This window comes from Solea solea, chromosome 18 (assembly GCF_958295425.1).
Source record: "Solea solea chromosome 18, fSolSol10.1, whole genome shotgun sequence".
Taxonomy (NCBI): domain Eukaryota; kingdom Metazoa; phylum Chordata; class Actinopteri; order Pleuronectiformes; family Soleidae; genus Solea; species Solea solea.
The window spans coordinates 10,246,119-10,272,881 of NC_081151.1; the positions used below are offsets into that span (position 1 = coordinate 10,246,119).

General features: G+C 39.8%; 1 protein-coding gene across 11 annotated transcripts in view; it reads right to left on the reverse strand.

Annotated features, from left to right (window-relative positions):
• Positions 1-1,984: 1,984 nt before the first annotated feature.
• nrxn3a (neurexin 3a) overlaps positions 1,985-26,763 on the reverse strand; it is a 144,389-nt gene continuing 119,610 nt past the window's right edge. For 3 of the 11 annotated variants that reach the window (XM_058614638.1, XM_058614639.1, XM_058614636.1), the window contains 6 exons: positions 20,174-20,355; positions 18,910-19,081; positions 16,448-16,537; positions 14,848-15,155; positions 13,707-13,791; positions 1,985-3,259 (listed from right to left, as the gene is read on the reverse strand). In XM_058614638.1, the coding sequence (XP_058470621.1) occupies positions 2,619-3,259; positions 13,707-13,791; positions 14,848-15,155; positions 16,448-16,537; positions 18,910-19,081; positions 20,174-20,355 (1,478 nt within the window). In that variant the 3' untranslated portion in view covers positions 1,985-2,618. Of the gene's footprint in view, positions 3,260-3,418; positions 3,576-6,888; positions 7,434-13,706; positions 13,792-14,847; positions 15,156-16,447; positions 16,538-18,909; positions 19,082-20,173; positions 20,356-24,595; positions 25,593-26,763 lie in introns of those variants that run through there. The other 8 variants (XR_009233718.1, XR_009233717.1, XM_058614642.1 and 5 more) reach the window with 6 other exon arrangements.

A 26,763-nucleotide genomic window follows, 5' to 3' on the forward strand; every position in this document is an offset into this window, starting at 1 on the left:
ATAACATTTCTTATTGAATTGAACTGAAGTGAATATAGAAGTCTATTTGAACTTTGAAACAAAGCTATCAATTGTTTTATAGAACACTAATAGTGATATACAAATGAAAAAAAAAAAGTAGTTTTATACATGAGTAAATACAAACGGCACAGATGGTGCCAAAAGAGACCTCGCCTGTACTTTCTGTACTAAAACCTCTCTAATTTTGTTTTGCTTCACTTGATCAAAGTCAACCTTTGGGGAGATAATGTTCACACATTGTACTGTGATTTGATTGAAGTTTAGAGCTGCAGCTGCATCATTCCAAAAGGACACACATCCTGAAAGTGCTTTTTCTTCTTCTTCTTCTTTTTTAAAGGCGAGCCTGATTTATTTTTTCATTTTTGTTGTGTGCCATCTTCACTTACTCTTCACCAGCAACACATGTAAGTGATATTTACACAGCTTAACAAATGTCGGAAGTGTTCCCTTTACTATGACACCCAAAGTATTCCAATAGACCACGTGGTTGCAGATATATTTTAGACATTCATTTTGGCAGAGCCGGTGAAAATGAAGCAGAGAAAAGTGCAAAAAAGTGCAAAACACAAACATGCAAAACCTATGCCAAACTTAAACTCCCTGTTCTCTATGCATTTATGTTTAATTGCACTTCCTTGATATTTGTTGTAAATGCATCTGTGCGACCATTTTTATGAGCTGTTGCTGATTTGTTTTCGGTGGGTGGTTGGCTGTTCTTCCATCAGCATGGGCATGGCTCCACGGCTTGTGTTCGCCGACTCCGTTGAAAACAAATGCACATGGCCACGAGAGGGGAAGGGAGGGGGGGAGTGTCAGCGGAGAGATTTCTACGCCGTGGAAAAACCGACTAGACTTCCGCTTTAAAATAAACAATGAGAGAAAATGGAAACATAAAAAATGGCCAATGAAATCCTGTCAAAACATGACGTTTAACTGGGATGTGACTAGACAATGATTCCAGGTGAGCAGTCAAAACACCAGTTAAGAAAAACTGTTAAGCCTCATCCATTGTAGCCTCTGACTTTCTGTCTTTGTCATAACTCTGACTTTATTCTTTATTGAAAAATAAATAACACTAGTGTAACCCAGAACAAGAAAGCCATGATACAGAAGGAAGGGCACCTTGTATTTGTTGGACAACTGCAAGTAGTTAAATATTCATGCAACTTTAGAAACATCTCTGGTTAGATCTCTAGGCTAACAATACATTTTTATTCTTTATGAATATCAATATGATTCTCCACATTCTGATTTAAAGTCTTTCTCCATGTAAATCAACAGTTAGATAGATTTCATCATGTCAAATACGCTGATAAACCATATGTTCAGTCTGTACAATAGAGGTACTAAAAAATTACAACTGTCATGATATATGTACAATTTCCTACCTACAAAGTACAACAGCTAGTGTGTAATAAAATATGTAAACAAATTTCTTGTTTTTTTGACACAGCTGACTGTGACAGTAGATAGAATTCACACTTTCAACATTTTGATTTATTTTTGTATACACATTTGATAACAGTTGTAGTACTGCATTTGTCTTCCTCCTGTCACCTCCATAGAAAAAGAGAACGATAGGCAATGAACCGACATACTGTTTGTCAAAAAGATAAAACCACCACTGGCTGTGCACCAACAATAGACCTTTTCTTTGAGATACAGTGATTTTGTTTTTCCCGTGGGTAACAGTTTGAAGGGTTCTAGAAGAGGGGAATGAGTTCAGATCTGATGATGAAGAACTGTTTTGGCATTAAAGAGAACATGGTCCAAGTTGAACACGGCATACTGGACTTTTACTGTACTTCACTGCAGAATTAGGATGACATGCATTGTACAGTCGCTCCTTACCAACAGAACCTGCCACGTCCTCCTGCAGAGTGGACAGTCACTCTGTCAGTCACACAATGAGAATAGTCGTGGTGAATCAGATGCCAGAGCAGAATGGCTTCTGCCCATCGTGATTTCATTTTATACACAGGAATAGTTATTTTTTCTGTTTCTTTTTGACATTTTTTTTCTTTTGCTCAGAGCAAAAATATGTAAGACACCACACTTGTAGTATGTATAAACCATAGAAATCTGTCATATTCTGATACGGCAGTCCTTTTTTTTTTTCTTTTCTTTTCTTTTTTTTCTTTTTTACTTTTACAGTGATTATGTGCCTGGCCCTCATTTTAAATCACTACATGTTGCTTACATGCTGAAAATGTAGAAGATTATGAGCCTTTTGCAATTAACAATTATACAAAACAGTTTTTTTTTTTTGTTTAATGCCAAGAATCACATAGCTCTAAAAGTCACTTGGGAGAATGTTGTAGCCGTGAAATATACCGAAATATGCTGATAACGTCTCTGACCAGACAGAAGAGTGAGATCTCTAAAGTTGCTATTTAGCCTTGTCTTTATGCTTACAATAGTAAGTGTGCTTTATATTATAGTACATATCATCAGTTCAACTACTCAGCACAGTATAGGATTATTCAAGTTCCATGTTATACCATCATTTGTCATAGCTCCTCACAAGGAAACTGATAAATAAATGTTCTCGGAGTTCTTTCTTCCGTCATTCTCTCGTCTTCGCAAAAGTCTCACAGTCACACATAATACTCCTTATCCTTATTTTTCTGTTTCTTGTTGCTGCCTTTCAAGCTCTGCTGTTTGTCCTTCATCACCGTGCCATTGCTCTGCACAGCTGAGTTGGTTATGTAGTTCCTGCTCTCGTCCACCTGGTAGGAGCCTTCATCCCTGTTCCTGTACTTATACATGGCATACAGGAGGATGAGGATGCACAGGGCAGCGGCTGCCACTATTCCGATGACCATCCCGGTGGTGCTGCTAGATTCACGGACCACTTCCGAGGGCCCTGGACCTCTCCTGACGCCCGGCTCTGTTGGGGGTGCTGTGGGTATATTACGGAACATTGGGGAGGTTATTAATGTGCCCCTCAGCTTGGTGCTGTCTACCTCAAAGGATGTGGGCAATGGAAGCAACACTAGGTCGGGCTGGGGTTTTAGCTCGCGGTTATTCATTTTGCCGGCCGGCTGTTTGGCCGGAGCATTGTGGTAGGTTGCGGCGGAGGCAGAGGTGGCGGTGGTGCGGCTCTGGTCGGCGGTTAGTAGTATGGCGGTAGCAGTAGTCCTACTGCGTCTGGAGACTGAAGGTTTGTTTGGTCTAAAAGTCTTGGGTGTGTGAGCTTTGTAGCCACCTTCAAAGCCTGACGTGGACAAGGTCTTATCTGTTACCAAGGAGAAGGTCGTGTAAAAATCTTCATCATCAGTAGGGGGCAGGTTAGACTTGAATGCTTCCCCAGAGCCATACCCCGATATCACCAAGCCATCATCATCACAATCATCGCTGCCTCTGTCCGACAAGCAAGGTACCCCCGCCTCAGTGGCCTTGGACAGGGACTCTTTGGTGGTCTCATTAATGGTGAGGAGTGGGTGGTGGGTTGAGGGAGTGGGAATGAAGGGTGCACGAGGAGCTACAGAGGGGTGCAGCTACAGAGGGGTGCGCTAATGGATCCTCAAGTACTGGGATGACTAACTCAGCTCCTGGGGTTGGAGACACACAGATTAGAAGGGAGCAAAGGATTTCATGACACACACTTAAGAACAAACATCTAATCACAAAAACCAAACAGGCAAACCGAAATCCAAGAAATAACCCAAGCACATTAATTTAAAGTCCTCATGACATGGCTCATGGGGCGCTAGCCGCCTCCATGTATTTAAGTATTTCAGTTTGAGATGATCTGCGATGGAGGTAAGTGAGTGTGCATCCTCTCGTCATACTGTCACATGACCCTATGAACTGCCATATTGGCAGCCGGAGATGCCGCAGAAAGGGGACTGGTGCAGGACTCAACCTGTCAGATACACAGCTCGTCCGATATATCGCAAAATCGTGAATATGTCTGATCCCTATAATGCCCCGGCTTGCCTTTTAATGAGTTTAGAAACAGCCGGAGACGACGTTATTCCAGAGCTGCAGTATCCTGACATCTTCAACTTCTTGATTAACTTCAAGAGTCACTGAAGGTTTACAAGAGTCTGGAGGCAAACAAATGTACAATCTGGCTTTGTGACAAACGTTCACCTGTGGAGTCTACTGGCTAAAGATAGCGTTGTTGTAACTGGACAGGTAGGTGTCGCGTTAGCATTAGCAATCGGACAATATCTGTTGTTTGTGTTTGTTCCTACAGCTTCTGTCTGGAATACTGGAAAAAGTGATAAAAGTGATCTAGTGATATTATTAGGTTTTTATACGAGCACGTAGGTGACATTTAAAGTAGCATAGACATGACTAAAGCATTAAAATTGTGATATCGATGTCATGAGGACTTTAAGAAAAAAAGATAAATCAACATACAAGCATACAAATACATTTATTTAATATTTCTAATGCAATTTTCAAAAGGTTTAAGAGGTCTTTGGGGTTGAGCAAATCAAGGGAAGGAGTATTAAACAATGCTCACTTTAGGTACATTTCCCTCTTGTTTTCATTTTAAAACAGTCAATGGTGAAAATGTTTGTTCATAGCAATGTGTGCGCTTGTGCTAACACAAAGCAGATTTCGTTTTAGTGGCTTGGAAACTTCGGAGCATAGTGGACACAAGGACTACTTCTGATTTTTAAAACTATGACATTATCAGCATGGACAAAGCCTCAAAGTGATTAAGTGAAAAAGACATTTATTGTTATCCCTTTTAATTAACTTTGGAATAATTAACTAAGAATTAAGTCAAAGGTGTTATTCAAAACAGGTTATTTCCTCATAGGGGTGTGTCAATATGACAGAGGAAAGTCCCCTCTGGGACTCTTAGATCATCTTAAACCTCTTGCTTTTCACAGGTCACACAGACAATTCTAGTTATAGTTCTACAAACATTTTCTGACACAAAGCTGTTTAAGAGGGTAAAGGTGAGCTTGGCCTTTGGAGTTCAGTTTCAATGAGAGATTTGTGTGGCTACGCGTCGACTATGTAGCCACCTTTACTTAAAAAAATTAAAATAAAATAAAATGAGGAAACTCCCCTCCATCTGGATACAGATCACCGTTTCCTTTTTATTAAAGAGGAAAAAAAATGATCAGGATTGATTTGAAAATGTTTAAGCAATTTGAGAATAAAGTCAGAATAATGTAGCATACCATTAATTATACATAAAGTCAAAATTGCCACATTATTGCCACAGATATTTCATGTGTACATGAAAGGGCAACAAAATCACTGAACACAGGTCTTTTCCCAGGACTACACCTTTACCTTTGTAGATTTAATTAAAAAAGAATAAAATCATACTTTCTGCATAGTTTGTATTAAACATTGATTTTGTAGAGCAGCTCAATGACCAAGAAACATTTGTTTAACTATAACTTCAGTGTTGATGTCAATGGTAAAGCAGTCACCTGAATGTTCACTCGGCTCACACTGAGATTAGCAGCTGTCCCAAGTTTTTAAAAGTAAGAGATGCTACAAACATAAACACATTTTTTGACCTGTGGGAATGAGGTATGTACATGTACTTGACTGTATGGTTTTGTTTGTTTGATTTTCTGGGATAGTTTTTATTCGCCGTGCGGCTAAAATTATTTTAAAATTCCTCTCATGAAAGCCGAACTAGTTCGGAAGCACATTGCGGTCCAACAGCTGGGAATTTGCATAAAACAACACAGTTCACTAAATTGTTGGTCATTTCTATCAATACAAAAACGGTTAAGTTCTTAATTTGCAGTCTTTTACATAAATTAGCATGCGGCCACTGTGGCGAAGCTAAATAATTACAATAGATAAAGTGAGTTTTGGGTTGTTACTTCTGCATAAAGTAAAAATGATTTTTTACTGTACTTTAATGTTTAAAGGAGGAATCATGACTGCACTAGGGGTCAGCCAATGTCACGGCTCTCTTTGAACAAAAAAGCCCATTTAAGAAAAGGTTGTGGAAAAGTTTGACTCATCCCAGATGTGATCTCGAGCAGGTGTCATTGGAGTGAACATTCAAGTTTCATTGACATAAAAAAAGGAAAAAAAAACCAAACATCCACTGCCATCAAGTCTGTGCATACTGAATCTTTGATGCTTATTCCAGTTCATTGAAAAACACAACTAATACAAAAGAGTACAATGCAGACACAAACAAAATACCACGACACATTCACGAGCACACTATGAAATAAAAGTTATTTTTATTATTATAATATCATTTCAAACAATAAAAGACACAGTGATAAATGTTTAAAGATTCAGTCGTCAGGGTCCACAGCTTGATCACAGATGCAGTTTGAAATATGAGAAAAGTGTTGGCCGCGACAATGATTCTCAGCTGTTGTACATTACTGAGAGTATTATGAACTGTAAATCTGCAATAGCTACAAACACATGTGGCTGAATAGTAAATGAAGGTCATAAATAAATCAAATGGTTCAATAAAGAGTCTAAATTTATGCATACGGTATTAAGTAATAAAGTAATTACTCAATATTTTGAAAGTGATATGCCATTAAATACTTGGAAATAAATGGAATTCATTCATCAGCAATATTACATTTTAAGTGTATTTTATTGTTACAGGAAGTCCCGTGGTTGTTCTATGAGGACAGATGTCAAATTTGACCTAAGGCTATATTTTTAAATGAGAGCCCCTCATTTGCAAGTACATTTAATCCTAATTGTACAGTACATTTAATGGCATATTTGACTGTTATTTATTACTTTAGTGTTTGACCACGAGCCGTTATTGCCACTGACTTGAGTGTGAAATACATTCGGATACATTCCACTCCTCTCATTTCACAAACTGCATCTTTAAGGGAAAACAATTCACCGACACGCCAAAACACATTCGTAGGATATATAGCGTCAACTTACATCAACAAATTGCCCGCATGATTTAGGCGTGGAGAAAAGGATTTACAAAGGAAAGGTTGTGTAAGAATGTTGGATAGCCACTTGGTACCATTAAATATAATTTTTAGCCATTGAGTGTCTTCTATCTTAAAACATGACGGTACAGGGAGGCAACAACACATACATCCACACCACATAACATAAAAAATAAACACCATAATTCTGTTTTGTTTTTTTTTTCCAATGTTTTTCTTTTTTCCTGGTAAATAATTTCCTTTTACAAAAAAAATGTGTATCTACATTTCTTTTATCATTTTTGCAATAGACTTCAATATTATCTAAAATCTATCCATATTTTTGCTTAATTGCCATTTGTTCTTTAGAGTAGAATGGATGGATGACTTCATATTTTAACATCTCTAAAGACAAGGGAGAAGGTGAAGAAGGGGGCGGGACCTATGAACACACTACATAGGAAATGAGGGTGATGAGGGTGACAGTGTAAGTCAGTTGCCATGTCCATGTAAAGGCAGTACGAAGCGGTCGGGCGGCATTAGAGCTGTTGGCTGTAAGGAAGGGATGGGGATATACAAACAATGAGCAATATTCATGCCCATCTACAGAAAAGAACAGAAGAAATCTAACACTGACAAATCTGACAAACCCTAAACTGCAACTTCTTAGCCATGCAATTCATTTGTTTTTTGTCTTACAGTCAAAATATCATTATGCAATAAGAATGAATTTGTTTTGTCAAAATAGATTGAAAAAGAAAAATCGGACAAGAATGGACGATACCGTATGTGAAAAGTGTGGATCTAGAACTGCTTCACAGAATAGTTTGCGGGTTTTTGCTTTCCATGATTACAAAGACGCCAGCATTCACTTTCATCGCACAGCTGTTTAAACATTGCACTCTTTCAATCCAGTACTTGCCAATGAAGAATTAAATACCAAATAAAACACACAAGATAGTCACTGAAGTAGTTCCAAATCACATCAAGTCAAATTATATCAAAAAAAAATATATAGTTCACACTGTCTGTTTGAATGTTAATCTGATTGACAAAAAAACAAACCAAACATATTTGAAGAAGCCAAAAAACCATAATCAGAACCAAAATGCCAGTGATCAATTGGAAAAATGTAGAAAATATGACCAGGTAAAGCTACCAAATGATATATGTTAAGATGAAAGAACAAAGCCATTTAAAGATTGTTTTGCACACACTACAACCAGATGCACACAATAGAAAACAGACACCGCTGAGAGAGGCACTCGACGCGAGGACGGGCTCCTCTCTCATGTGCTTCTTGATGACAAATCTATCTGCTAATGTTAGTCTTTAAACATGAACCGGCCGTGCAGTCTGGGTGTACATCAGAGGGGAGACGGTACTGGCTGAGAAGGGGTTATTACTCATTTTTGGTTTCGTTTTAGTCGTACTGCAGGATGTTGATGCATGCTTAAAGTAAGTTGCATTTAGGGAAAGTAGAAAATAAAAGAAACAACACAGCAAACTGAGGGCAGGTAAGACTGAACCGATGTTTCGAAAAAAAATAGGAGACGGACACTGTGTCCCAATCCCTTACTATAAACCAATGGTAACAGTTTGTACTGGCAAAAACCAACATATGATGAGACATGCATGCAGGTAGACATCAGTCAAACTGCAACCTGGTGAAGCTATGGCCAGTTCTCTACATATACTTTGGTTGCCCGTTGCAATGTGACACAATATCCATTATCAGCACAGACTGTGTATAAAAAGTGAACTCACGCCCATTTTGGCGCCTCAAGGTTTGCAATTTGCACTTCTATAATTGGGAATTTACAAAATAGACATCATGTTCTACAGGAGAACATCTGAAACTAGTGGTTGAGACCATTAACTCCTCAGGAGAACAGTTCATAATGAGCCACCCCCCCTGGTGGCTGTTCAATAAATTGTTACTTCCTGTTTAGACTCACTCTGCAAACAGGAGACAAAGTCCACTTTGTATATACAGTCTAGAATTATGGCCACACTCCTCAGATGTATTCGTTCATAAAACCCTTGTTCAATTCTATGTGCAGTGTGCAATTGGGACACAGCTCAAGTTTAAGTGATGGTGGTGAAGGAGGTGGAAGAGAAAAGAAAAAGAAGGAAAAAAAAAAGGACGGAAAGAAATAAAGCATAAAACAAACTTATGTTCATAGTTGCATGTCGTGTACTAGACATGGAATGTAGTTTTGTTCAGAATTAAAAGAAAGTACGACGTAGAGTCGAACGACAAGCTCAAAGCTGATATCCATAATGTTGACGGCCACAAGCTATATTTTCTTCTCAAGGGTCGGATTCAAATACGCTGAAGCCATGGTTCTCAAACTGTGGTCCGGGTACCACCAGTGAGCTTCCTGCGGTGCTTGGAGCAAAATAAGAAACACTGTTCTACTGAGTGCGTAGAAAGTGGAACAAATAACAAAGAAATGATACTAAATCAAATGATAATTAGAGTCGCCTTATCTCTCGCTCCATCTTAAAGTAATTCCACTCTACCAGTGTGTGAAGTATATGTGAGGAAGAGGAGGAGGATGAGAGAGCAATTTATCTTATTGGGCATAAATCTGCCTCCTGTAAAACGTCTGTATATGAATTTTGCTCGGTCTGTTTACACCACTGTATTTTAACGCTCAGGTGGTACTTGGTCAACAAAGTTTGAGAACCACTGTACTAAAGTATTGGTTTGGAATTGTTTCACAGTTTTATATACAAAGGTTCCCTGAATTTAGAAATTATGGATACCAGCGGTTACCCCATTTCGACATATGATTGAAGATTATGTCTAATGCAACCTACATGGTTTATTTCCCATGTAGGTGGAAAGATTTTATTCCATAAGATGGCAACTTCCATAAGTCTGACTTGAGTGGAAATGAATCCGGACGAGGAATTTATTTACAACTGTGTGGAATGATCAAGGACATTGTGCTAAATGTGTGATTCACTGCTTGAATCATAAGTTCATTTTTTAACATTCAGTAACGCTAACTTGTGATGAGTCACCGTGTTTAAGTGCATCTCCGTGTTTCTGTGTTTAGGAATGTTCCTGGCATCCAACGCTATGTAATATGTTGTATTGTGGTGCCTGTTACCACTGTGTGTAAATGATGGCCCTTTATTAACTCCTGATTTTAGAAGAATCCCAATCCGCCAGTGCTGTGTGCAGAAGAGGTGCGATATCAACCGAATCTTTTCAAAGTCCACCTTTTCACAGAGTATCTGAGGGTAATGGAGTGCCTTGAATTATCTGATTCCTATCATCTAATTGACAAAACTTTAAAAAAATGAGGCAAACTCATTGACCTCATGTTATCATAGGAAAACACGAAGTCAAGGATGCTAAGGCCCTCAGAAACCAGTTGGAGTGACTGACCGTAACAGATAACAAAAATGTAATGACATTGGCAGAGAAGCTGTATTAAATGTCTCGGCTATCTAACTATTTCATGGCCGATGCCTCATACTGTTAATAAGGTCATAATTCAGTTCCACTGTGAGGCATCGGTGCCTCTGATCGCAATCAGCAGTTAATGTCGCGATAGTATTGTTTGTGGTCCACCTGATAAATAGAAAACCAATATTCACTCTGTTTTATCTCCGTTTTTAGTCTTACTCTCAGTTTTGAAAACATACCGCAAACTGATAAAGCTCCAAATTGTGGACCAATTAGTCTCTGTCTGTTTTTTTTGTTTTTTTTCTGGGCAGAGAGTGGACAGAGGGTCAATTGACACAGAGAGGCTGTGTGGTCACCACCACCTGAGCCACTTTCACACTGTGAATGTTGATGTTTTCTATGAATAACTAATTATCTTTGGACCATACTAGGTGGCGATGCACTCGTCTTAGGACGGAGCCTTTCGTCCATACTTGCGTAAAGTTAGCCATGGCGGATATAATAGTGCAATACCACTGGAAATCGTGGGGGCAGTATAGAGTTAAAAGTCCAATTTGTCAGGAAAACGATTAAGGAAAGTCAATACGGCTGCCAGAAGTTGCTGGCTTATCCCTGCGGCCAGAGAACAGTGAGTGACTGCCAGGTGCTCTGCTTGTATGTTTGACTCAAGGGGCTGTGAGAGCGACTCATCATCGATCTCTCTCATCGGCAACACTAATGAGTAATATTCCCCATTAATGGGACAATCATGCGGAATAGAATAACCTCTATAAATGGTCTCCATGGTACTTGGCACTGCCGCTTGGGATGGACGGACGTAAAAAGGAGGAAAACGGAGTATAAATGAGCCTTTAGTGAGTTTGACTCCTACTGTCCATGAGCTTTTTTTAAGCTGAGAGAACATAAACAACAAAAAAAAAATACCGGCCTGGATTTTCACCATGTTTTTCCCGCTGCTGTGTCTATTATTATTATTTCTGAATGAAAGCCCGGGGGTTAGGAACTGAAGAGCGGCCAGTTTGAAGGCCAGTCGTAGGTATGCATGCAATAATACTCGTCTGGCTCCCTGCTGCATTATCTGAGTGTGTTAGTTTGCCAAGTTTGATTCAATAACATTTCAGTCACACAAACATGTTTAAAAGTCTGGTTTTTGTAGGACTTTTTCATTAATCTAATTTCCTTTACTGTCTTTGCTGCTGTGACATAAATAAGATCACTTCCTGTGCCACCTTATGCCGTCATTTATTGCCATCTTATGAAATGCACTGAGCAGTAAAGGAGAACATGACAGATTTACAGAGAACAGAATCACTCCATATTGTCTCAGGGACACACGACAGCCACACTGACACAAACATACAGTGTGGGCAGACGACGCCGGGCGACATTCAGTCTGATTTCATGACGCTACGACCGCCGAAACTTAAACATGAAGAGCAGACAAAGCAACCAAGGTGGACTGAATATGAGGGGGTGGAGTCAAAGAGCATGCAAGGAGATAAATCAAACGGACCCTTGATCAATTATTACCAAATAAAGTAGTAGTATTTTTTTTGCCATCCACACTGAAATATGTTCAAAATCAGAAAACCCAAACTGAATATTGAGGAGAAAACAACTGTTTCATTTGGAACATTTTGTGTTTAGGATAAAAAAGTTGATGGCAAAAAAAACAACTTTTATTTTTCACCCTTTTATTTGTTTTCGGACAAAATGATGTCTTTATGGAACAAAAGACGTGTCGTACTTCCGACCAGTATGTGGAAACAACCAAAACATCATGCCACGAGGCCTTAATACAAGAACGTGTTTGTGAGTAACTGGCGATTAGACGGGCTCGATGACAAAAAAGAATGGACGATAGAAATCCGAAAAACACCACACAAACACAACCTAAACAGGATATAGCAGTGACTCCCAAAACAACAGAGGAAAAACTTCCAAAACAAAGCATGCCGCTGTCAACGTCAAAGTGATGTTAGGTGTTAGAATGGCGTGAATTTCTGTGTCAACACATGACTGGATGACAGGGGCCCTGTCTTTGTCTTTCTTCACGAATCCCCGTGTGAATCTCAGGCTACACAGCACAGCTTGTAATCCATTTATACCACCTTTCGCTCTCTTTTTGAAAAAATTTGGGAATGGCCTTCGTTTTAGCCGAGCGGCACCAGCGTCCTCAGCCAGCGTGTGACTCGATGTTACTGTGAAGAGCTGTACTGCCAGTGAAATAACAGCGTGTTCGCTTCTTCACAGCAATATTGTTGACTACAAACTCAGCTTACATCATGACTGCATTATATTCATTTAAGTTTTCTATTGTCTCTTTAATGTGTTCTTTAATAACTTGTCTCATTCAGCCGTTTACATCTGATAGAAGCATTAATTACAGCTGTCTTAGTGAATTGAAAAGAAATAATAACCAACAAGAGCATTAAAATTAATACTATTTTAAATCAATTGTGTATTTTTTTTTAAAACATAAAATTAAACCACATTAAACCAGGAGGAAACTCTTGGTCTATATATTTGTGCAGATATGTTACTGAAATATGGAAATTCCCAAATTCTTTCAAAGTGATTCTTTGAGTTGTCAGAATGCTTGAACATTTTTTTTAGAATTTTTTTTTCTTAATACCTAAATACAAAAATAAACAGAATAACGAGTAAAAAAGAAAAGAAAAGAAAAGAAAGCAAAGGTGTGATCTGAAAATAAAAAAAAAGCTTGTACACAGAAATTCAATGATATCTGTTCTCTATCACGTGTACCAACACAAAGATCTAATTATGGAGAAAAAACACAAATGAAAACAAAAAAAGAAATAAAAAATGTATCAATGTGGTTGCGACAACAGGCTGCCTAATTCACTGTAAACATTTTTTTTATTTTTTTTTTTTGTTAATACTGTCAAATATGTACTATTTCAAAAATAAAGGAACATTTGCAAAGCAGTGAGTGGCCAGAGCGGTGGACTCGAACACGATGCAGCATCAGTGTAGTGAACATGGTTCACCATCATTCAGATTTTGTACTGCACTGATGACGTGTACCGACCTTAATTATTCCTCCCAGCCGACAAAATCTGGATGGGCACTGGTGACCATGTTAACCAACGACCCCATGTGCAAGTGTAGCTCATGTTATGAATTACCTTCCAGTGTCAGCACATTAGCTGAGCTGTATCACTGCTGTATTAGACAGTGCATGTGATCATCCAGCTTTTCCTTGGGTTGGATAATGTGTAGTGCAGCTTGCTGTCACTACACTGGCTGTTTTGACTGAAGTTACACTTTGGCTAACCATGGGGGGGAGCGTGATGCTTGGAGGATTTCTCGATCCTCTGGTGCAGATGAGTGAAAGCACAAAGAAAAGCAAGCAAATGCACAAAACTAACCAAACCCACCTGCGTGGCTAGTTTCGCACTCCTCCAGGTCTTCGTCATCGCTCGAACACTCTGCGGACGACACTATCTCATCTGCCGAGTGCTTCTTGGGCAACACATAGGTCGTTATAAACACAAAGGAGACACACAAATACAAGATACGTTAGCGGGTGAGCACGACCCGTGTTAGTAAAAGCTTTAAACCCACCTGCTAGCTTGCTATATTGGTAGCCTGTGATGATGGTAAAGGCCTTTGCACATCATCAAAAACAATCCCGAAAAACCCGCCTGCCCCTGCGTGGCCCAGCCTGCATGTCCATGTGGGCCCCATAAATGTTGTATTTGGGCTCACAATATGGGTCCCAAGTGGGTTTGTCCTCAGTTTCCATGATGGCCCCACCCATGTTTGTCCACTTCAAGACCATGCACACCATTACCCATTCCAGGCTACCTGACGTGGGTACTCAGTGGACATGAGCTTGAAGTGGGCAAATTATGCAGGTCCCATATGGTTTCAGTAACATAGGAAACCAGTGGGAGCAAATGTGGGTGGGGCCACCATGGAACCACAGACGCTCCCCTCAGGTCTGACAGCATTGCTTGCCAGAGTCCATTTTTAGATGGACACAGCATACAGATGCCGTATATGGTCATGAAGACCATAAACATGCAGAATAATAACATCATCAACAACAACAAAAAGTGACCTACTGCAGCTTTAAGCTAGTACAACTCACACTACGCTTCGGCTACAGACCGTGGCTGTTTGTCAGGCAGTTTAAAGATTCAAGGAAGGTCTTGTGTGTTGTCCACAGTCCAAGCTTTGTGCACTTGCTTGTTTGAATATTTTTAATAAATGGTTGTCAACAACCAAAATTGTGATTGGCTATGTGGAACCGAAAACACTGACCTGGGATAAAAAAGAGCCGGACAGAAATAACTGGCTACAGTTTTATTAACAATTAAAATCCTCGGTTGTGCAAAGGCCTGAACAATATAAGCGTCATCTGAAAAAGCAGCTGTATTTTCTGGACTTAAACCACTTGAATGTCAACCCTGTGACACAAATTCCCATAGACTGCAGGCACAGTTGTTTTTAGTGTATTTTTTCAAATGCCTAATTATTACCATTATTACCGCTTTTATAAAAGGCACTCAATACCTGTACAGTTGAGGGGGATCGGTGTTTCCGTGTGGTGGTGGTGGACATCATGGTAGTCGTCTCGATGAAGGTGGTGGACAGCTCTGGGGGCATGGCCGTGGACCTGGCTGAGCCCGCCACACTCGGCACATCACCTACCAACCTCACACTGCCGTTAATCTTGATGTTGGGGTTACCCTCAGCAGCCATGCTCAACACTTTGAGGCCATTATAGTAAAGGCCAGACAGTTGGCCCTGAAAAGGCCGCCCGCGATCGCTGCCACCGATTGCGACTTTTGCCTGTGTGTTGAATATTGTCAGCTGCCGTCCTAGAGCAGAGGAAACAATGTCTTAGTATTTATTATGTTTGTGGCAGTGCCACAAATTTGAACATTTGGGAAAGCATTTTTTTGTGTGTATAAAGAAATACATTTCAAAAAAGTGAATTTAATGTGTAAATACATACTTTAACTTAGAGGATGCATTCAATTTGAAACAAAGAACACGATATCCCTTAACAAAATAATTGCCAGAACCTGGGTCAGGATGTGCAGGAGATTTTTGGAGTGTCACAAAATACTACTTTACTTGTGTATAGTTTTAAAAAGCATGAATACAATGAAGTTGTCAAACATGACTTGTATTTTTTGGTAGGAATATTATATAGGGAAGGGTCACAAGGTTGTCAACTCAATGTGTTGTGTATATGCTTATACATGAGCCTGTGTGTGTGGAATTCTTTCTTGTCCTTAAATGAACTGTTGAGCTCAGATTTCCAGTTCCCCTAAACTTCCACTGAAACACTTGGCCCTAATCAAAACATTGGCGCTGTCCAACTGTTGGATGACAAGATTATCTGCCTGAAACTATTCCTCAATAATGTCATTTATATCTGAAAACCCTCATCAGGACAGTTGGACATTGGAGGCGGACCTACAGGAGTACTTTAGTTTATCAATCTCATTGTTTCCCTGACCTTTTGACCTTTTCCCTATACAATTCCCACAGTTTGCACATTCAAGATACAATATACTGTACTTTAATAGTAAGCTACTGTATTGTCTTTGTAAGTTCTTGACACTCGAAAGCTTACACATAAAACGTCACAGTAGTCATGTCAGTATAAACAGAACTACTGCCATGTAAGCAGTCATTTCCTACGTCCACAGTAACGTGACAGATTTGTTTAATTTAAAGATGCCCACACAATGTGAAGCCAAAATCCACCACTTTGCACTTGGATACAAACCAGTTACATAACAAGAACACAACATGTCATGATAATGAGATCATTATTTAGTTCATCAATTAAACTCATTCATTTTATGTGTCAAGTTATTATTTATTTTATTTATTTTACAATTTAATAGTTCATTTATTAGATTAATTTACAAGTTGGAAGACAACATGAGTTTGCTTTTACAGCTGCATGCGCGGCTTTACATTCACTTTGTTAAATAGATACTTGGTTTACTGCTGTCAAACCTCCGAAACCACACACTGCACTTGAATTGTGTGTTTTTAGAGAAAGAAAGGATGACTTACATTTGACCTTGTCATTACAGACATGTTTCCACATCATAATAATAATAATACCAGTGTTGTGTTGGTTTGAAATTACCTTTCTCTTGTAGCCACTCTTCTACTGGTCTGGTGTATTTGAAAGGAATTTTCTTATTGGCCATTTGATAGCGTTCAATGTCGTTGTTCCCTTAAAAGTTTAAGAAAAGATTTATGAAGACATTTATAGACCAGCATCAGCATCATCTCATCCAGTCTCTGTGCCTTAAAATTCTTTTTTACAACAGATTTAAGTTATTTTATCTGAAGGTTTAAGTGGTAACATCCTTAAAGCAAACTTTAGTTTAAGATCCTCATCTTTAGTTTTCAGAGAGAAGCAGAACAGGGATATCGAAAAGAGCATCACTGTGTCAGCGGAGTCTCTTTCTGCACCATCATCTCACCACCTGTTGTTACTTAAAAGAAGGAAGGCCTAGTAAAAGACAATACTTTTATAATAATAATAATAATAATAATGATGTCACTTTTACAACAGAGGTGCAAATGTGCACTAAATGAGTCTTCAACTACAAAATATAACCAAATAACTGTTGATATCTAAATATATCTTAAGATATCTAGATATCTCTATGTTAAAATTATATTATTTTTCTCCACACAGACCGCTGCCTCTGGTGATCTTGGGATTTGCTTATGCCTTGGGTCGATTAAATACAGTAAGTACATTAAAAAGGTACAGTTAATACTGTGGGATAATCTACAGTCTTAAAAGTCATTAAGGAAACTCTAATACTGGCAGGACGGAGGAAGACTTCATCATCATCGTATTCCAAGGACACACCCTCCTGTGTGTCTCTCCTTTCTTCTCGCTATCGTCCTCTTTCCGCCGACACTGGGAAGGGGATCTTTGCTTTGTCAGCATGATGGAAATATGACTGTAGTAAACCATCCGCAGTGTTTTCATTTAATCACATGGGATTAGATGGCAAAGCCTCACCCAGCTTCTTATCGGCCTCCCTCACACACCGCACTGAGCGGCAACTCCCCCCAAAGGTTTAATATGGGTTCAAGATTGTGTCTGATAGTGGTAATTGTATTTGTCCTTTAGGGGTGTATTGGGTGGTGCAGTAAATCCTCACTCGCAGCCTGCGAGCGGTTTATATGCTCAAGTGTGGCTCAAACTCTTCCCTGTACTTTACACCATCATTTTATGTTCTTCCCTATCACTCTGCAAAAAAACAAATTAGAAAAGAAAAAAACACATTTCATATCAAATTTCTTCCCCAAATAAAACTTTCCAACTACTGTCAACAGACAACAGACAATGCAGTTTTTTTTTTAATTAGCAAGATTTCATGGACACCAAAAGTTTGATTTGCATCAATCCAGTGTTTAAGAGAGAGGTCAGGTCATCTGGGGCATCTGTGGCATCTACTAACAGGGTTTAATAGGGTTTACCCCGTCTCTGAATATAATTGAAAAACAAACATAGAATGTAAAAGTGTGCTGTTGAGTGTATTTACTGGTCAGATTTGCAGATTTGGGACCTGCAAAGAAAACAATTTAATTTAATTTCATATCAGGAGCTAGGTCGGCTGCCATTTTGACGCTAAGGCTTCATAGTTTCTCAGACACACTTAGAAGGGAAGGGTGAGGTGAGGGATATTCAGCTGCAACTTCACCATTAAAATGTTGTGGAGTTTTACACACATGGGTGCTGATTAAAGAGGTTGCTGTGAGAAATAAACCATGACTGTAATGCTACTTCAACACTTTTAACTCATTCAATGGCTCACAAATTAGCATATATATACTTTAGTACTGCATATAGTTTGAACTATGGCCTCACTCAGTCTCATTGAATTCTAATTCTTGTGACTAAAGTGACAAGAACCACTTTACCAATGTAAACTGCAGCATGCAGGGGTCTCAAACTCAAATGACCTAATGAGAATCTAGAAGGGGGCAGGTCAGGTTAAAAAGTCCAGGTTTCATCTGTTCAGCTGGGGTGGGCGATGTGAACTTTAAATCATATCACAATATTCCATCATGATATCACAATGACTCAGTTTCACAATAAAAGTGTTTGTTTTAAAAAAAAATATTCATGATGCAAAATAAATCTATAAATAACCAAACAAGACAGAAATAACTCATTATAAGTGGTGGGGCCAGATGAAACTGATATTAAAATACAATTGGACAATAGATTTATTACATTTTGTTCAAGACTAGGGTTATGAAATTATAAATTGTGAGTGGATGAAGAAAAAAAAGTGTTTTTTCTTACTGATACCTGTGTGTGATAAGTAAAAAATCACATTATAAATTATAATTTCCCCACTTTGTTACAGGTTGGTCAAGATTAATTTTGACCGAGCTCAAACTGCCCATGCTTGTACAATAAATCAGAGGCAGTAGTTCAATGTGATAATGTTGCTAACCTTCTCAGCTAACCCAAAATGACATGACCTTTTTGCTTTTGTCTTTCCAACATATACTGTATACAGTAAAAAAAAGGGCTGATTCATTTTATATTAGATTGATGAATTAGTGTCGTACCTGTTGGGAAGTGCTCGTTGATTGACCAGTTATCCACCTGCAGCGTAGCATTGCCGCCATTCCTGGTGAAGCGGACAACGTGATACTTCCCGTCATTCACTGGGATGCTGCTCTCCTGCACACTGATGTCCACTGTGCCAATGTTGAATGTCACTCCAATCTTCCCTTGTTGCTGAAAAATAGCGACAGTTCATTATGGCCATTGACGCAAAGCAGTGGTGAAACCTTTACGAACAGGATGAAAGCCAGCAGGAGGATTTAAATGTTCAAGTGAAATGAGCAGCAATTTCTCTTTCAAGTTCAAGTGACAATTATTGGTCATTTGAGCAGTTAACAAACGTCAGTTTTCAGCCATAAAAGGCTGTGGCATAAAGCGATGAACATATTCTAAGGATATCTGCTTTGAAAGACTTGGGAGACCACTGACCAAACTACAGATTCTAAAGATTTTTAATATTTTAAACGTAAGCAGAATGTGTTACAGAAGCTCACAAACTGCTGCCTGTAGCTCTTATGTGATCTGTCTTGCATTAAAAACTGTGGATGAAGTAATGGCTGAGATGATGGAATTGACATGATTGAGGCAAGTTGAAAATGAATCCCAAACAGGGCTAGTGCTAGTTATTAGCTATTTGTTATATTAGTTATAACACTGCAAAACACTGTTAAATATTTGTCTTATTTTATCACTGAAATGAAATTATTTGACTTTTTACAATGTTTTTTGATTTCTCACTTGTCTACCTCTTACCCATTTTTTTGGGCAATGGTAGCTTTGCTTTTGTCTTTCAACTCAAAGGTTGTGGGTTCAATTCCCGGCTCTGCTAGTCTATGTGCCGATGTGTCCTTGGGCAAGACACTGAACCCCACGTTGCTCCTGACAGCTGTGCAGGCAGGGTGTGAATGGCTATGAAAGATTGTGTGATAGAAAAATGTGAGAGTGAGTAAGTGGGTGTGAATGGGTGAATGGCAAAACAGTAGTGTACATTGAATATAAATGAATTTTCCTGGTGTGGGATCAATAAGAACTAATCTTATCTAATCTAATCTAATCTACATCTGGTTGGTTAAAATCCCCAGTTAGCATGCTTTCATTGGTTATTGAGACGTTCTGTGCCCAATTACTGTTCTTATGATAACTATTAAATGTTTTAATTAATATTTTGGTCGGTAAATGTATCTGAAACCCTCACCATGGGATTTAAAACAAATTGTGGCTTTTCCAGACTGATAAAAAAAAAGTTGAAACTGTGTAAGAACTTACTATGTGTAGCATGAGATAGTCTCCCAGGCCAGGTGCGCTGTCAATCCGAACCAGGATGCCATCTTTCAGGGAGGTGCTAAAGCCGACAGTCAGCCTGTCTGTCCTGGTGCTGGGTCTCTCATTGGCGGGCCATTTGAATGTAATGAGGCCTCCTCCTTTGCCAAAGATGTATGTTGTGCCAGCTGAGCAGAGCGAGAGGAAGAAGGAAAACAAAAATCCTCATTTAAGTCATTATTCCTCCACAAAAACCAAGGCCTATTCACCAATAGGCGACTGATTTATCTTTCTATTGCTACTTAATTTCAATTTCCCCACTCCCTGATTATAGCATGACAAAATATGTATCCTTTGAGAAAAGACCACCACCAGAAACTATATTAGAATATAGTTTTTGGTGAAATGCCCATGAAAGATTGATGTTTGGTTCTGTCGGCAAGTACTACTACTCTGCTTCTTTCCAATGTAAGAAACAACTGTCCCAAAACTGAAGCACAACTCAAGCGTTGATAAAGGCTGAGTCAAAGATCCAGTGGTGATAAGAAGTAGGCAGGTTGGTTTGGGTAGGTTTGGGTTTAAATGCCTCGAGATCGTCAGGTTAAATCTTTCTAGCTTTGCCCTAATGGAAACAAACGCTGCTTGTTAAAGGGGACATAGACCGGAAGCTCCAATTAACGCTGTGTATGTGTGTGTATCTGTGTCATTACCTCGTTTATGAAACCATAAAGTTTCAGAACAAACAGTTCAGCCACTGCTGAGAAAATAGGGTTTTATTGTTTTCCTGGGCTCTGCGAAGCGGATCGGCACTTCCCTATGCTGATGATGTCATCAGAAATCCTCACCACTCGTCTCACCACCGTAGCGCCTCCTGGTGCGGGCACTAGTCCGGGCACATCCGGTTGCGTACATTCAACCGCAGAAGAAGAAGAACTACTCTCGTTGTAGCTGCTGAGATGCAGAGCATCCACCGTGCCAGAGGGGGAGCTGTGTATCTGAGAGCTGGCCTACCAAATATGTCACTTCCAGGTACCTGGCCAATCACAGGACAGTGGGAAAGCTCTCGTTGGCTGGCCAATCACAACACAGTCCACGTTCTGGGGGTGTGATTTTGGTCTGAAACAGCGCGGCTGACGAGAGCGTCAGTGAGGAGATATTTTGATCGGCTCGTTTGCAGCGACTGGGAGGTTTTTAACCATGAAAACAAGTTGATATATGTAAGTAGACCTCCATAACTAACATATATGTGCGATACAAGCATTCGATGTCACCTTTAAAGTGCTCTAACCTGGTGCATCATTAAAAATATGAATTGAAAATTGACCCCAAAGAATTAACGCACTTTTTATGTAATTTGTCCACACAGCATAACTCTACAGTACAGTTGTAGGTGATAATTCAAACCCTAACATTGTATTTTGGGTAGTTTGACAATAATAATAAAAAAGAAAAATTATCATGCTAATCACAGTGTCTATATAAGCAAATTCTACGATTACAGCTTCAGGTTCAGGTTTTTATGCTGTACATATGGGGAAAACACATGCATTTCCTTTAAAAAGATTCCAGTTGTTGCAGAAGAAAACAGCAATAAACATTGTTATTCCATATGTTGCCGGAGTCTCTGAGAAACTAAGAAAGGATTTTTGAACCAACAGTACATCCCCGCACACTTCAAACCCTGCAACACTCGCAGACAGAACCTCATTCATCCCAAGGACAACACTCCAAGGCAAAAACAGAGCAATGTGGTTTATGCAGTGAAAGGTAATGAGTCGTGTTTTGAACCTGACATAAAGGGAAAGCAAACAATCTCTGCATAAACACATGGCACAGCACGGGAAACACTTCTCTTCGCAAACAGACTGCCATGGTAACAGTGGTAAACTCCCTCAGCGTTCACACAAAATGCATGGTTTCCAGAAAAGACAGGTAGGTGCAGCGATGAATGATTGGTAAACAAACAGCTTCCAAGTCTCTGGTAGCCAGACTGGCAGGTTGGTAAGAAAACAGAAAGTTGGAGTGAACTCAAGAAATGACCAGAGGACATGGAGCACGTCGACTAAATACACAAGGGAGGCAGGGATAACTGGGCTAAGATTGGACGTATTAGGATGCGCAAGAGATACTGAAGAAACACTGCAGGGAAACAGGAGATAAAAGTCCAAACAAAGGGAAATTAGGAGTTCCAAAAGTCTAAAAAGTCATTTCAAGGTCTCAGATATAGAGATACATGAAAACAATGCTATAAAAGCTGCTGCTGCATCTGCATGGTCAATATGGCAACCCAATCACAGTCCCATTATTATCCGTCATGTTCTGCATTTGGTACCCAATTGTTAAAATGGCATTTTTAATAAGGCCTGAGGGCAGAAGGTAGCTCAGTGGCGTTCTTAAAAAGAAGAAAAAAGAAAAATTAGTTTTAGCGTTGAAATATGCAAGTTTCAGGCCAAGATCTTTTAATGTGATTCATAAATCTGTCAAAGGAGGTGCAGGGAGATGTCATCCTCAAGTGTGGAATAATAATTTCTGTTACCTGAGAACAGAGAGCTGTTTGTTGGTAACAAAATGAAACCCTTGTATTTAATTACCAAGGTAATTTCAGACTACAGTATGTATGTTTAATGCTGTATATGCAGTATATCAGCGCTACAACAACAAGGTGTCAATTACGTGTTTAGTGAACAGTGCTGAGGCTTCACAAGCCTCCAACGACTGTGTTTCCCATCCCGATCCATTACATCGGCGGTCGTCAAACTAACTTCCTGCAGTTAAGTGAAAACAGGGACAGATTTTCTCGCATTGCTCATTACTGTGGATGATATAATCAGTTAGTAATTAAGAGAAAAAAATCATCGGTGATTGTCTCTGAATATATCCTATTACTTTAAACATGCTGGTGTCTGGCAGAGATGCACAGAAAGACTGACCCAGCTGACAAATCAAAATGTTCCTATTTTTGTCACTTGTAATTATTTGGCATACATAATCATGAATTGATGGTAAATGACTGCATTTTAAAGCTGCGTGTTCACGAGCAGGAGTGAACCCTCATCTGGTGCATCATGTCCAACTACAGCTGCAAGCGAGCACTTTGGCTGTCAATAGCCATCTTTTCCATCTGGTCCCGGCTCGCCTCGCCTCGGCACGGCACGGTTTAGGTTGGTTTTCCACTACAAAATAGTACCTAGGCAACGTGGGCGGAGTCATCACTGCACGGCTGCATGAAACTGCCGTGACTTCCTTTTGCACGCGACACACACAAACAAGTGACTTGCAAAGCAGCTGTTTTCAGTGTAACTGAATCATTAGAATTAGTTAATTAAAAATATTTGTATTTTTTTTTTCTTTTTAAATGGATATATATATATTTTTTAAAAGAACAGTGCAATCGGTGAATTTGCCTCCTAATTGCTGTTCAAGAAAATTTCATTTTCAGACAATTCCAAATTGGCTTCACTTTTCTGGGGCAGTCCATTATGGGTGAACATGCCTCATTAAATACCCAGTGTTACAAATAATATAGTGTCTTACAAGTCCAAAGCTTATGTAGAATCTATCATTTAGGGGGTTTCATGCATGATAAAAGTGGAATTGCTTCCTAAAAGCATCACCAACACCCACTCCATACAAAAAAACTCCACTGAATTTCACATTATAAAACACCTTAAGCAATGTCTTAGTGGTCTGACATGTGTTGGACATGGTGTGAATGTCTTTTTTTTTTTTTGTTCCACACCACAACCAACCCATCATCCTCCCAGTGTGAGTTTTGCCCCCAATACTTGCTAAAATGATAGGTCTCAAAGGGCACATCGTGTTCCCACTGATGTGTCTGGAATTAGAGTGCTTTTCTCTATCGCAGTGCTAGTGCTCAGCCAACGTGGTCAGCAGAGTGAAGACAGTGAAAGAACAAAGTTCACGTTCGCTTTGCAAAGCCAAAATATTACATGTCTTAACAAGCTCCAACACTTCCCTCCAAGACTGTAAAATCTGAGATGAGCTTAAACACCATGAAGACGGGGCACTTGAATTCGGTTTCTCTTCCCTTTTCATTGCTGCCAGTCCCAGATTGTCTCTCCACTGCACACACCAACACTTATTCCTTCTTGTCGCCAAGAAAAAGTACCTACCAAGTAGCTGAGAGTGACACAGCTGTGCCATCTGTAGGTTTGGCACTAAAGGAGCTAAACACCTGCCCTGAAATACATTAAACCAACATGGTTACAATAATCTTCTTCTTCTTCTTCTTTTGGCCTCTGCCTTTAGGGGCCACCACTGCCTCCATCCTTCCATATCCCTGGTATTCTTGTAACGGGTTTACAAGAATAAAATTGGGAAGTCAATAATTAATTTTGAAAGCCAATGGGATTTATTTTGCATACTCCAAAACATGAGAAAGTTAACCATGAGAAGGACTAAACTCACCATGACCCCCCTTCAGCGATGCTGGAGGTCTGTAAATGGAGATGGGCAGTGAGGAGTGGTACCCGGCCGCATGCGGGTGATGCGGCTCAGCGCGAGCATAGGGAGCCGCTGCCACCGGAAGTCCAGGGGTCACGGAGTTCTCCGACCTCCATGACAGGGACACACTCCGCTTTGCAGTTGCGGCGATACATCCCAGAATCAGCCACACCACCCAGGCTCTGTGATAGAGGACAATGAGCCCGGGGGCCTGGCAGGTGGCCCCCTTCATGGGACCCCATAAAGGTGGAGCACCAACGAGGTGCATGGCTGAAGGCAGAGTGATTGAAACTGACAGACCAACAGCTTCATGACTGAGATAACCCCATAATAGTAATGACTGTCATCACCTGATTTTTTTCCAGATATCTCACTTACATATCACCCAAAGAGACAGTCTGGGTGATATGAGACAACCACAGAAGGAAAAAAAAAAATAATTAAGATTTAATTACTTGGGGGACGAATAAGTTATTATAGTAGAATTTTGAATTAAAAATGACTGTAATTACAGAGAGAGGATGGAAAAGCACCTGGTGTGAAGAGAACGCATGGCTCATCCTGTTCAGCCATTTGTTAACTCACTGGCTGCAACACACTCTACTCACTGCCCCATCTCTGTCTAACACCCCTGTCTCCAGATTCCCTCTCCAGACGTCAGCCTCACAAAGAAAAATCCTCAACGTCTCGTCCTGAGAAAAGTCACAGAGCAGAGTAAAGTATATCCACGTCCGTCCACTTCTGCATGCTCCACTTCACTGTCACTCTGTGAAGATTTCAGAAGGAGCACCCGTTCAATTTAAAGTGGGTCAGCAACATAAGAAGAAGATGAAGAAGAAGAAGAAGAAGAAGAAAATAATCACTCTTTGGTTTTTGCCAAGCCAGTAACAGACTGTCCTTATAATGTTCACTCAGTCTTTCCAGTTTCCACATGCACTACGACAGAAGACAGCAGAGACGATTTGGAACCAAGAGGAGCCGCAGCAAGAGCAAGGAAGGGAGGGAGAGAGAGAGAGAGAGAGAGAGAGAGGGAGGGTACGACATAGAGCAAATAGAGTGAGAAAAGTGAGCCAACTGATAAAAATATTTACAAAGAACGAGACAGAGAAGTCACATGAGCACAGAGGCACAATGGAAATGAAATACCAGACAAAAAAAAAAAACACAGTGAAAGAGGGAGAGGAGAAAGAGATTATATGCAGAACGTGACGACATGCCCACAGCCCTGGACCTTTGAAGTCACACACACCAGCTGTGCAGCATTTTAGAGCTTTTCCCCCCACAAAACACGGACAAGCATTTGCTGCCCTCAACCTTCAAGGTCCACATACTGCAGCAGGGTCGGACCAAGCCTTTATGGGACCCTAAGCTGAATTTGATTTGGGGACCCCCCCCCCCCCCCCCCCACCAACCAGGAGTCACCTGTGCTTGACTGTAATTGATAGAAAAGTAACTGCTGTGTTATTCACTCCAAGCCAGTGTCACTCTTGTATTTATTTATTTATTTTTAATATTAAAGGGCAGTAAAATTAAATTCAAAGTGTGGTGATACTGGACTTGAATTAAAAAAAAAACTTCATACAACAAACATTACATTTGCTACAAATTAGTAAACCTGTTTAATAGCCTTGGTTTTTAAAACTTAGAACAGATGTCAGTGTCAGTGACCATGACCAGTGAGAGCAAAAGTAACAATGGCTGCAGGATGAATCGATGAGATCAAGAAGGTCTTTTTGGGAGGTGACAGTTGCTCAGTGGTACAGCAAGTTGACTTTCAACTGAAGGTTGTAGTATAAGTATCAGTATCACAGTACCCTATAGCCCAGCCCCCTCTTCTTTTCATTGTCATCACATTGGTTCTGATGATTGTTCACGACAGGTACCACATTTGTGTGTCTTGTCTGTCAGTAAAGTCACAAAAAGCACACATTTATGGCCGTGATCACCTCACCTGACACAGTAAAAAAAACTAAAACCGTGTGTAACCTGACCTTGGTGTAAGACTTTATTGGTAAGAACTCGGAGCGTGGCAACATTTTAAGAGCAAACAAAACACGAAGAGAATTTAGATAACGCGGACATCCAGGGACAAGAATGAGAGCAGTGTAATGACAGCAGAATATTCAAAAGTT